The following is a 13,608-nucleotide window of genomic DNA, read 5'->3' as shown; positions in this document are numbered from 1 at the left end:
ATAACATACCAATAGTATAGCTGCACCCAAATTTTTAAACCATTTGCTAATAATGGGCATTCAGGTTTGCATCACTTATAATTAAGTTTGGGTCCATGTTACATTAGACTCTCATAAACACAAGATACTTTATTTCTCTCCTGCATAAAAGCAGCCCAACCCTGACTAGTGTGGCTCAGTGGGTTGGGCATTGTCCCACAAACCAAAAGGTCATCTGTTCAATTCCCGGTCAGGGTACATGCCTGGGTTGCTGGCTAGTTCCACAGTTGCGGGGGGGGGGGGGGGGGGTGAGAGGCAGCTGATCACTGATCAGTGTTTCTGTCACACACTGATGTTTCTCTCCCCCTCTTTCTCCCTCCTTTTCCCTCTAAAAATGAATAAATAAATCTAAATAAATACATAAATAATAAAAATTAAAAAGTAAATTTAAAAAGCCCAGAGGTAGACAATTCAGGGTTGGTATGGGGACTCCACAGTCCACACTCCATTTTTCAGCTCCACCATCCTAACCCATGACTTCTTTTTCCAAAGTTGCCTCGTGAGCTCAGCCGTCTTGTTACAGGCAACTGGAAAGGCCTATGTCCCAGCTATGCCAACTCCCTTTATGCAGCCTCCCAGAAGTTTCATACAGTACTTTAAGTTCTATCTCACCGGCCCAAACTTAGTTGTGTGGCTATGCCTAGCTGCAAGAGAAGCTGAAAAAATGTGATCTTATATGAGTGTATTGCTCTGTGAAACAAACTTTAAGATTCTGTAACTAAAAAAGGAAAATGAACATTAGGTAGCTGCCAGCAGTGAGAGAACAAAAATCCTGCCCTGCCAATGAACAAGCAAACACATTATCTTCTATAGTCAGAAAAAGAAGGGGGTGGGGGAAAGTACTTCACACTCTGACCCTGAAATAAACAAACAAGCAAAAAATAAAAGTAGTACATCTGCTCTAGTCACCAGAATAGAAGAAATGCTAATCACAGTTGTGTAAATCACCGCATCCCTAACAAAACAAAATTTTTCCCTAAAGTTTGCAATATTCTTATGATAATCATGCCTGACTTTCTACCATGAACAGACTAACTATAATCCTATAGCCCTGTGGGTTTTTACTTTTTAAATACCTGTTGTATTTTTAAATCAGAAAGCCAATCCTGAATTTGGACTCCCCTGCAGAACTTTGCGAGTAAACTATTTTTCTCCTCTTAAACTATTTTTCTTTTCTTAATGTCTCTGTGCCTCCAAGCCTGCCTTTCACAGCAGTCTCAGCCACAAGGTTATTTCCAGTTTTTCACTATTATAAATCACACTGCAGTACACAACTTGTAAATGCTTCTGTGCACACATAGTGACAATTTCTCAAACCCAGATATCTAAAACAGGTCTTGCTGGGACAAACAATATGCACAGTTTCAATATATTCTACCTAATCGCTATCCTAAGAACTGTACCAGTTTGCATCCCCACCATCATAATATGAGGTCCCTGATTTCCCCCCACCATCAACACATAAGATTGTCACTCTTTTTGTTTCAGCAAATCTGATGAGGACAGGAATGCCTTACTGTTGTTTCAACTTGCATTTTCCTAATTACTGTCTAGTTAGTAATTAGTCTATCTAGGTTGAATATCTGTAGGCTTATTGGCCATTTGTATTAATTATTCTTTGAAGTGTTAGTTATTTTTTTGCCCATTTGGACTATTTTCTTAATGATTTATAGGAATTTTTATATATTCTGGATATTCATCTTTTGTTATGCCTACTATTACCATTTTCTTCCAATCCATCATTTATCCTTTTTTGTTTATGGTATCAACTATTTTACAAAGTATTAAGCTTCAATGTAACCAAATTTAGCAATCACTTCTTTTCTGACTTCTGGGGTTTGTCTTGCTTAGAAAGACCTTCCCACCCCAAAATTATAAACATAGTGTGTTCTAATACTTGTAGGGTTTGCTTGTTATACAAGTATATAAACTACATGAAAATTATTTGTAATAAGTTTTGAGATTTTACTTTTTTATACTTTTTTAAATTTCTTTAAAGATTTTACTTATTTTTAAAGAGGGATGGGAGGGAGAAAGAGAAAGAGAAACATCAATGTGCAGTTGCTGGGGACCGTGGCCTGCAACCCAGGTGTGTGCCCTGACTGGGAATCGAACCTGCAATGCTTTGGTTCACAGCCCAAGCCCAATCCACTGAGCTATGCCAGCCAGGGCTACATGAAATTTATTTTGATACATGGTACGAGGCAGGACTTTCTCTAATTAGTATCACTAAAGGGATAAACTATTTTCCTAATACTGTATACTGAATAATCTATTCAGCCCCCTACTTTGAAATGTTTTACCATATTTTAAATTATCACACAGAATTAAGACTGTTTCTGGACTTTATTTTTCTATTCCACAGATCCATCTGTCCCATATACACCAATAGTACAAAGTTTTAATTACCAAGGCTCTATAGTGTGTTTTGATACCTGGTAATTCAGGCCCCTCCCTGTTGTGTCTAAAAGAAAAAAAGTTTGACTATTCTCATAAATTTTGTCTTCCAGAGGAATTTAAAAAATCAATTTACTAAATTCCATTTTTAAATTTTATAGAAACTTTTTTATTGGGATTGGCTCAGATTTGTAGATTAGAGATTTCTACTTTTTAAGAGCACTTGAATGTTTTCAAAATTAGTATGTATTTATCAAGTTCCTACGGTGGGCTGAGTTCTGCGGGAAATTCAAAGGATTTTAAGACAGTCCTTGCCCTACAGAAACAGACAACCTAAATGGAGGAATCAATATAAATAACTAGTGCATTAAATGACAAATGTCTATAGCACTAAACTTGTAGTTCAGCTACGGTCATTACCATATGCACTTCCAGGTTTGTTTTTGCCTCTGGTGCTACTCCTGCATTTTTGTTTCTTCTTTGGCCTTACTTTTTTTTAAGCACCTGACAACGTGGTGTTTACACACACGACCGATGTTTTTTACAGTCATCCTTGGTAAGCTCTATTACCAGCCCCATGTCACAGATCAGAAAACTAAAGCTCAAAGAAGTGAAGTAACAACTTTCCCAAGAGCACAGAGCAAATTAACAGCGGAGGATGCCTAGGGTTGGAAACCAGGTTTCCCTGACTGCACCACCGTAGTGCCCCACACCTTCCTCCCCCCTTTTAAATTCCTGCTCCTGTGTCAAATGCAGAAGCCGTATCTGAAGAACAGGGAATGATAAACGAGTAACATCCGGTTTTGTCTCCTGTCTCATCCTCTCCACACCCGCCCAGTGAAGAATAAAATCGCCCGTGGGAAATGAGGACTCGTTCTCCCCATGCCACTGTCCAAGTGGACCCATCAGAGTCCCTCCCCCCTCTTTCCCTTAAGCTAAGAACAAGATCTACCACGTATCTTACAGAGAGAGCCCTGTGCAAAACGGAAACGTGGGGCCCCTGGTTCAAAATGCATTACCAGGTTCAAGAGGGGTGAGCAAACCATTAGACGAAGCACAAACCTATCTAGGGGCGGGGGTGAGGGTTGGGGGTGTTCTCAGCTCCATGGACGCTACATCCACAAAGCATCCTCCGCGAGGAGGTTTTCTTTATCCTAACCCAATTTCCACCTTTGCAGATTCACAGCCCTGCTCTGATGAAGAAGGCTGCTCAGAAGTCTTCCTGCCCACCGACAGTGACTATGACTCCAGTGACGCCCTGAGCCCCCGAGACCTGGACCTGGTCTACCTGTCGTCGCACGACATTGCCCAGCAGTCTCTAAGCGGCCTCAGCGGCAGTGCCCCCGATGTCCTGCAGGTGCACGACATGAAGTCTCCTTTGGGGCCCGGCCAGGACGCCCCGGGCCAGGTGCCCAGGCCGGATCCAGACCACTCCTGCGCCGACTTCCTCCACAGCCTCACGCTCACCGGCTTCGAGCCCAAGAACCACGCCAAGATGGCGCCGGGCGCGCGCCCGCCGCTGGGCTTCCTGGGAAAGCGGAAGCCGGCCAAGCACCAGCACTATGGCGGCTTCAGCCGTCACCACCGCTGGCTGCGCATGTACAGCGAGACGCAGTCACTATCGCTGTCCGAGGGCGTTTACACACAGCACCTGTCCAGGGCCTGTGACCTGGCCCAGCATCCCGGGGAAGTACAGTGGCTGGGATCTGCCGCCGATGGGCCCCGCACCCTGGCTCTGACCCATGCCACGAGCCTCCCTGAGGGGCAGAAGAGCATCCTCCAGGACCCGAGGCCCTCCGTGCGCCGCATCTACGTGGAGCCTTACCCCGAGGCCCTGGTGGACACGAAGCCCTGGGCCAGCTTGAGCCCACCGCCTGGAGGTCACTCCGGCCTGCCCAGCCCCACCCGCCCGGAGATGAGCCCGGAGGCCCCCACCACGTCTCCGGTGTCAGAAATACTCAGCAGCATGCTTTAGGGAGCCACAATTGGCTCTCTATCGTTCCACCGTGAGACCCTGTGTTTTCTGTTACTCAGCCTGCCCCCACCATGTCCCCATCCGTTTTCAAATAGTTTGAATGTTTAAAAAGTCCATAGATTCCAGGTTCAAGGCTCTCTCTTTTTTTTTTCTTTAAGAGTAGAGTTGGGGTAGAGGCAAGAGTTGCCAGTGTCTTTCCCAGTTCAGCCTACAGAAGGCATAGAGGGGCATTTGTGTCAACATAGAGTCCTGGACATAACAGTTGGAACATGTCTTCCTGTTGGTGGCACCTGTGACCGATGTAGGGCAGCCCAAAGAGCCACCCTCAGTTCTGCAGCTGACTTTGTACACTGACCCCTGGATTTAGGGTTCTTTTATGAGTTTTTGGATTGATAGGAGACATTCTATAGATGAAAATGTGATTAGCATTGTTTTTCTCTACGTTCTAAACTTTCAGAAGAGTTTGGGGAAAAGAAGCCCAGGTTGTAGTTCTAGGGCACAAGGTGAAGCTGGACTTGTCCCAGGTTCCCTGTCAGCAAAGTCAAGTCATTCCAAAGTGCAGGGTTCTCAGAGGCTCACCAAATCCAATTTTCCATCAGCACTGATCTGATTAAGGAGGCCATGGACAGGTCTTTTCTTCACTTAATGACAAAACCACCAGGAACAAAAATAGAGGATGCTTCTCTTCTAGCTCTCACTTGCAAAGATAGAATAGGGCAGGAAGCAGTCTTTCCTGCATACTCAACTCCCATTGACGCATGAAAAAGGGCCGTATATTATTCCAGGGTGCAAGAAGAGGGTTGCGTTCTGTGAAAGCCTGGATTACAGATAAGGCAAGGGGAGGGAGACAGGCTTGAACAGAATGTGTTTACTTTACAGTCCTAAAATAAGTCCATGGGGGCCGTGTCTCAAAAATAATAATGGATCTGCTCCAGATTTCTTAGGCGACAGAATTGTCATTGAATGAAAATGTGCCCTCTAGACATGGCAGCGGTGGAGTCCTTACAGTCACACTGGACACATCTACTCACCCCCACATCACATCACAGGTCACAGGACAGATTGTCCAGAGCATGGGCTGCTGTGTTCTCCTTTTTCATCCACCCCTCCCACAGGCAGTGGATTTTACCCCAAAATCAGCTGGCCCATTAGCTTCAAAGAAAATCTTTCCTTAGAAGACCCTGCCAGTGGTCCCAAGGTTGTGCTCCAAGACACCTGCAAATCCTGCCTTGGTCTCAATGCCTCCCACCTGCCTTTCTCACAAAGGAGAAACCCAAGTCAAAGAGAAATCACAGTGCATATTCAAAAAGGCAGGAGCCTTCCTTCATGTACTGGAGCCAAAGCCCATTCAGTTCACTGATATTCTAAATGGTCCTTTTCTGCTTCATCGGCGTTTTGGTTAAATATTGCTCTTTATGGTTCTACTCCTATCCTCACAGTTCTACCCTTCGTCCTCATGGGAGTTCACACAAAGTCCCCTGTTCACAATGTTATTCCGATCCCTTCCATTTTCAAAACATTTGATTTAAACATAAATAATTACCCTGGTGAAAAGGTACAGATTTGGCTCGTGGCCTATGGTCATTAGAAAACTAAAGTCCAGAGCTCTGTCTTTATTTTTTTAAGAGATTTTATACTCAATGAACCTCCCAAAGAATCTGATCAGAATCACTGCAGCTCCTTTTCCATGCCTGGGAGGATTTTAAAAAGCAGTTTTCTTCTTTCTGAGTGAATTCTATGTGTATGGAGTGTTAGAGCTAGTAGGGACCATAAAAGTAGTCTAAGTCCTTGTGTTTACAGATGATGCAGTTAAGGCCCAGAGTGGCTAAGTGACATGCTCATGGTCAAAGAGCTAGTTTAGTCTCAGAGTTAGAGTCCGAACCCAGAACCATTCTTTTTATAGCAGGCTCTCCTGTTGGGAATTGACAGATATCTAGTCAACTCTTGTCTACAGGTTACTTATCTGGTTTTCAGATTGTCTATCTACTTCTAATTCCAAATTCAACTCTTTTTCTTAACATTCACCTAACAGATTCCCAATATCACAGTGCTCTTTGTTGCCAGGAAATTCAAATTTCATATAATAGACATCTAAGCTCATCAATTCAAAAGCAGAGTTGGGGAAATGTCCTTTAAAAGTACATACCGTATGACTCCTCTTTAATAACAAAAATGACAGTCATCTGCGGTCAGTGCCTGCTTATTCTTAATTATAAAACAGATTATATATGTTGAATAAACATGAGATGAGATGCTGGAATTGTCAAGACACAAGAAACCAAATGATTCTCTGATCATGACCTTTCTGGTGGCATGGAAAGTAGTTTGTGACTGTGAATTAGATGGAAAGCATTTGACAGGCCCCAGAAGCAGAAACTGACCCACCCTTGGGCCCCTCATTTGGTCAGCAAGCTCTGGCACACTGGACCAAATAATGACTCATGAAGTAAAACTACATTAAAACCAAACCCACTAATTTATATTGAGGACACAGGGTTATTTCTTCACCTTCCGTGAGGAAAGGGACTGCATGCCCCTGAAATGAATAATGCACATTAGGTTTCAATGGGCATATTTAATCAACTTGAAAATGCATTTTCCTATCACTATTCCTATGTAAAAGTGGATGTCGTATCTGCAGTAATCAACTGTTTGTTCAGGTAGGTCCCCTACATCCATACCTCCACTTTGCAACATTTTTTTGAACCTAGTTTAAATTAAATCATTCTTGTGAGCAAAAATTGTGTTCTCTAATTCACAGCCTTTTATTCATTTGGCCGGTCTTCTCATTATGGAAACTTTTCAATGTATGAGGACCTTTGTGTTTGTTTGTTTGTTTGTTTGTTTGTCTTATTGGGTTGACTTGTGATATGATGGACATTTGTCTTTCAGTCTTTTTAAGTTGAACCTGAGAGCCACTGAAACTTTTCTCTGCCATGGTTTTTCTAAAATGCTTAGTCCTCATCTTTATTAGCCAGCTCTCATCATTTGTGAAAAACCTCAAAAATCATTGACCAAGGCCCTAGTGTATGTCTGCCTCTAACCTAAGTCCCACGGAGGACAAAAGAATCAAGTACAAAACACGTTGCCAGGCCACCAGGAGCTCACACTCCAAGATGAGTGTAGCCATCATCATTATACATCTTCTCGCCGATGTCTCAGAAGAGGCGGGGAGCCTGTCTCCTCAGCCAGGCCAGTGTAGGATATGTTGGGCCAGACAGCTTTAATTTCACTCTTGCTGTCTATTCATAAGGAGGGCAGCCTGGAAAATGCAAGTCTTCAATGGATGTGCTTGCAACCATTTAAAAGGCTGTCACATCCTCTTAATTGGTGAGGCTATCTGGGAGACAGTAATTAGACATGTTCACTCTAGGGAATGAGTATTTTAAAAAGTGGGTACTTAAAGATGAGACTCCTTTCGTTTTAAGAACATTCACTGATGCTCAAAGCAATAATTACACTGGAGAAAATGGTTCCATTTGGTTTGAAAGTTGAAGCCAATTAGTAATAATATTCCTCCAGCCCCCATTCCTAAAGGATCCCAAAGCACTTTATGAAAAGCAATGACTGAAGCCTTGTTGTACTCCCCTAAAAAGACCTTGTCTGGGAGCCACCTGGCAAACACCTACCCCGTGCTTGCCAGGAGATCATGCCAGACAAGTGGAAAAGAAGACTGGCCTCTCATTCATTGTTATCCTGCCACACGAACGTGTGCCCCGGTGAGCGTGGAGCTCTACACTCGAAGACAATTTGAGACAAGGAGGCATACCGGAAAATCCAAATTCCTTGGCCTCCTCTCATTCTTCATACTCCACCCAAGATATACTCACTTTCTTTTGGAGAACTGTCAACTCACGATATGAAGGGGTCTGCAGTGCATTTAATGTCGCTAGTTATGTCAACAGCATACGGAATTCACTGGCTCTTCGCATTGATACTTGTTAGAAAGATGACGCTCTTCTTCTACAGCTTTCTCAACTTTGCGTGCAGCCGAGCTACAGCAGGGAGTACGCATCCCTTGGTATAGTCGTTTATTGGACTGTAGCATACCCGTTAGAGAGGGTAGTTATAGGTTAACAAGAGAACATTCTCAGAGAATTGAAAGTGCTACATTTTCACTTTATAAAGTCTAAATATTTTTTCAGATGATTCAATAAAGCCAACCCGAACTTTTTTCCTGGTCATACCTTTAAGGAAAATTTTAAAGGAGCTATTTGGAAAGCAATGATACCTCTTCACAGGTAGCAAGGTGAACAAGGAAAAAACTTGTTTCTTTGCGGGTCACCTCTCATAAGATGTTCAAACACGTGGCTCATGACTGTTAAGCTAAACTTCAATGCAGCCTTACAAACAACAAGGGTAGTGTATTTGAAACTATGTTGTACAGTTTGGAAACTTATTCCAAGATCTTAATTCAGAGTTTTTCTGAGGTGTTGAACTTTGCCATTAGCAAAAAGTATTTTTAGAAAAATCCATTGACTGTTTATGAAGCACTGATTTTGCCATATTTCGGGTCTCTGGTTTTTCCACTACATCTGCACACAGTAGTTACATTTGAGAGTTTTTTTCAATGATTTCTTTTATTCCCATTAATAATGAACTTATAAAATAGTTATTCAAAAGGATAGTTGGTTTTATTTAACAACCAGATAGGTAGACTGTGAAAATACGCTATTTTGATAAAGGAAGTAGGAAGTTTGTTGTTTTAAATATTATCTTAGGGTCTTTCCCCTCCAGATACATAGTTTTCATTTTAACAAAAGCCAATATTTAACTCAGTGGCAAATGTTAATGCTTTCTGCTCCTCTTCCTTCAGCACATGACATGAAAGTCTGAGTGTGCTTTCACAGTAACCACCATCCAGTAGCTGATTTAGAAAAACCAACTCTGGCAAAGTATTGTGTTAAGTCACTCTGCGTTGCTGTGTTACTTCTTGCCCTGTAGCAAACCAGATGTTTGAGGATTTCCCACGTATGTGGTCACAAGCATCAGTGCAATGCTTGTGATGGAAAAAGAATTAAAGAAGTGTGTGTGTGTGCGTGTGTATGTAGTAGGGGAGGGATATTTCATAGAAAAAGTAATTTAAGTGACATTCTACTAGGCAGTGTTTAATTGTTTCCTGCCTAATGTGTACATAGTAATTTTGCTGATTATTGGTTATTTGTTCATAATCTATTGTATCTTGTTGCTATGAATGCAACTGAGTGTATGTAAAAGTTTAGGTTTCGGTATGTTATCTGCACAATTTTGTGTGCTTTAAACCTCTATAAATGTACAGATGAATCATGTACATGTGTTAAATGTGACTTTCACTCTGGAAACAATGATATTTTGTAGTACGTACTTTTGCAAACTCTTTGGACATTTTAAAAGGATATTGTGAATGGCCAGTACCTTCAATCAGAAACAACACTGGTAAAATGCACGCCTCTCCCAGAGGTCAGGGGTTAACAAGAATTGAGATAATTTTTCTAGTGGCAAGTATTTTTGATAATTTCTTACCCACATCATTGTATTTGAAAGAAAAAATGTCAACAGAAGAAATCTTAGCTATCAGAGGGGATGACTTTGTTTCATGAGCATTAGTACTAATATACTTTATGTCTAACCTGATGTTGTTGAAATCTAGTTCAAAGGTAAAGAAGTCAAAAATATTTTTGATTCTTTGTAAGATTTTTGCTGCCTATAGGACAATTTTAAGCCCTTTGTCCTCAGTGTGGAAAATGTCAATTAAATAATGAGCTATTGAGGTAAAAGAATTGTCAGTACTTGGCTTTCCTGATGGTTTTTCCAAGTCTCAATAAAACAAACATTTTTCAGCCTGAACTTTTAAAACCTTCTCTCTGATGCTTTGGAAGAGTCATTATTTGGGGCATTGTTTTGACAGTTATCAGAAGAGTCTGACCAATTGGCCTTTGATAGATCAATGGCATTTGGGTTATTTCTCTTGCATAATCGGTCATTGCCAAGTATTGAAAATGCAACAGCAGGCTGCAGTGGCAAACACTCTCACCAAGTTGCAGCCAGGAGCTTGGACATCTTAACCCTGCCTCTTCCTCCACAGCTTGCATGTTTAAATGTCTTCAGTGCATTTCTGCATGTGCTGCCCTGTCTCTATTTCTCCACCCTTTTATTTCCACACCCACAAAGCTCCTCCCTTACCCTTACCCTCTGGCTGAGAATTGAGATTTCTTCTGTGTTTGAGACCACTACAAAGAGATTACTTCAATCCCATGAACCTGTACAAAGATTGTCCTAAATTCCCAAGAACAGGAAATATGCTGTTTTAGACCCTGTATTTGTCTTACGCTGTTTTACGGAATTCTTTTAAATACACACACATACAAAAATTCAACTCCTTATTGGCATGTTTGTGGTCAGCTTTCCTGACAGTCTCAGAGGGCTGTTTTGTTGTCCTGACCAAATGTGCTGTTTGCCTTGTGTAAATTGTCATCTTTCTAAGTAAACCATTACTTTCTTTTCCTAACTCTGTCTTTAAATAAAAGTTTATCTTCTTTTTCAAACCAAACAGATGACATTGCTCTTTAATATCCCCTTTCTTCTACGAACCCTCCTGGGGAGGGATTAGGGGAGGGACGGAATGGGGTATAAAGGAAGAGGAGACCTTTCAAATTCAAGCTGCTGAGTAACAAGCATGCTTTTATTGAATGCTTAGCCATTGATAATGTGTACCGAGTAATAACCAGCATTTCCATATGCTAACAAGAAATAATTTTTTCTTTTTGATGATGATGATGATGATGACAATGTTAGGAAATTGGGCAAGTTTAAATCAGGAGTTTCTTATCAAATTACAGTAACTACCAGGCAGGAGGGAAAGAAAACCTCAAGGAAATTCTCTTGCCTAATATTATCTGTCAAGTAAGTTAGATCTTTGCAATGATTTCTTGAATTCGGACATACGTTTTCTCTCCAGGTAGAATAGAGCATTCTCACATCTGCATAATGCAGCCTGGTCATTAATGATAATAATAATAATGCTGGTTCTGTCATAAAGTGCATTCTGTCAATCACTGCATTAAACTGTAGGCCACAGAAGGAACTGGTATTAGACACAGGCTAGAGGAAGCCAGGCACCAGGTGGTCACTCAAATGGACCAGATGCTCTAAGTCAAAGGCAACTGCCTGGGGTTTTTGGCCATCACTTTCCCAAGATAAGTCATGGCTCCTGTAACAAATACCTGTCAAATGAGTGATAAACTATTAAAGAGGTCACTGAAAGTTAGGTTAACTCCCATAAATTGCTTACCTTCTCCATGAAGAAATGGACTCAAAGGACTTGCAAAATGCCCTCCAGCCTAAGGCTCTTTAAAATAGCTCAGACAGCATTCACTTTGTCCTGTCAGTGTACTTCGAAGTATGTCTTATACGACTTTCTGAGAAGTTCCACCATCCACCCACACTCCATCTCCAGAATCCTTTGACTAAAACCAGCCCCCCAAGAAGGAAGCAAAGGGCCTAGAGAGAAATCTGCTCCTTCTTAGGCTGTAGGATGCACTACCAGACAGCCAGCGGTGATCTGAGAGTCATGATATCGCATCCAGTGGTTGAGCACCATGGAGGTTGATGCACAAGTCACCTAACCCTGCCGCATCCTCTCTGAGAGTCCAGAAAACCTGCACATGTCTTGTCCCAGGGCCCAATAAGGCCACTTTTGTCCACACCGTTTTCCTCGTCAGGCCGTTGATAACTGCAGTCTCCTATATATTTACAAAGCACTTTCACAAGCACCATCCTATCTGAGCTTGACAAATAAGCCTGTGATCAGAGTAAGAGCTTTTAGCTCTATCTTACAAATAAGGAGATTGAGTCTCAATAAAGTGAATTCTAGGGCACAGTCCTTTGCAGTGTGCCATGTGCCATTGATTTAGGTCCTATGAGAACAAAAAAGCAATGACCGAATTGGCCACCCAAAGCTCGCTCTCTGAACAGACACCCTGCAGAAACAGACAGGCAATAAACATTTATATATACCCACAGATAACGACCACATATGAAGCCTAGCAAGACAACAAAGCACACAGACACTTTCCCATGAGGCCCGTGTTCTAGCTCAGGGTCAGGCGCTCTGAGATGGCAAGAGAGACACTTTCCCTCTCTGAACTTCCAGATAAAGACATCATCAAACATGTAGGATCTTTTTCAGCTTTGAAATCCCAAGACTCCAAAACACTCACTTCGAGCACTGATCATGGAGATGTTTTGCGCTGTCATCACTCTTGTTGGAGAAAGTAGGTGGTAGAAGAAAAGTAGGAGATAACATTGAGTCTCCAGCAGCTAAAGGAGAGTGGAGAAGAAAATTAACTGAGAAATCCAAGTTCAGTATCCCTTCTCAATATTCTGCAACCCCCCCAAAAAAATTTCCTCCTTCTGCCTCACCCTGATGCCAGCCTCTCTCAGAACACAGTTTCATTTATTTCAGTTCCCCGATCCGTGGCGTCCAGGCCATCGTGGAATCACAGTGGATGAGATCTGGTGTATCCCTTGGACCTTCGCTGATGTCCTGACTTGGTGGTGTTGGCATCTCCCACCAGCTGTTCTCTTAGATCCTGCCCTATCTGTACCCTAGGATCCCTTCCCTGGACTGTTCCAGAATGGGTCAAAGCATCGCACAACTCTGGGGGGCATTATAATTACCATAAGTGGGGAATGTGCTCCACTGGCCATTTCCCAGAATCCAGGAGTGAAGCAAGCAGGCCCTTTGCCAGACAGCAAGGCTGCAATGGGCATCTCCTCTGGGGTGGAAGGGAAGATGAGAGATTGGTATGGGAGAGAGCACAGGCCCCCCTTTATGTAGGATCTTTATCCTGTCACCATGGGGCCTGTTTTGACACACAACGTTGGGCACACCTTTGATTCTCCCAAGTGTGGGGCAACTTAAGCACCAGCGTGGACCTCCCGTGGGCCGTTCTGACTTGGCTGCAGCCAAGCGCCAGGCATTGTTCTTCTGCCCTCAGCGAAGACCTGAAGTCAGGACAGCATCATTCTCTGACAAACTTTCAGTACATTTCCTCGGGTCCCAGGAGGCCCTGATATTGAAATGTTTTCCTCCCCATAGTTATATTTTCCTTGGTTGAAAAAGTTTTGTTTTGGAAGTTGCTACCCTGTCGAGGTAATGAGTCAGTTTGGGAAAATGCACATCACTGGCAGAGGCCAGAAGGATGGGGGTGAGAGAA

The 13,608-nt window shown here is 42.5% G+C and overlaps 1 protein-coding gene across 1 annotated transcript in view; it reads left to right on the top strand.

Moving 5' to 3' along the window:
* Window positions 1-10,235, top strand: part of ANKFN1 (ankyrin repeat and fibronectin type III domain containing 1) — a 309,928-nt gene extending 299,693 nt beyond the window's left edge. Inside the window, exon 20 of the mRNA XM_028521748.2 lies at window positions 3,615-10,235. Coding sequence (XP_028377549.1) covers window positions 3,615-4,411 — 797 coding nt within the window. The 3' untranslated portion in view covers window positions 4,412-10,235. The remainder of the gene's footprint in view (window positions 1-3,614) is intronic.
* Window positions 10,236-13,608: the final 3,373 nt, after the last annotated feature.

Source organism: Phyllostomus discolor, chromosome 8, assembly GCF_004126475.2.
Source record: "Phyllostomus discolor isolate MPI-MPIP mPhyDis1 chromosome 8, mPhyDis1.pri.v3, whole genome shotgun sequence".
Classification (NCBI taxonomy): Eukaryota; Metazoa; Chordata; class Mammalia; order Chiroptera; family Phyllostomidae; genus Phyllostomus; species Phyllostomus discolor.
The sequence above is the reverse complement of the archived record's forward strand: the minus strand, read 5'-3'. Positions and strand labels throughout refer to the sequence as shown.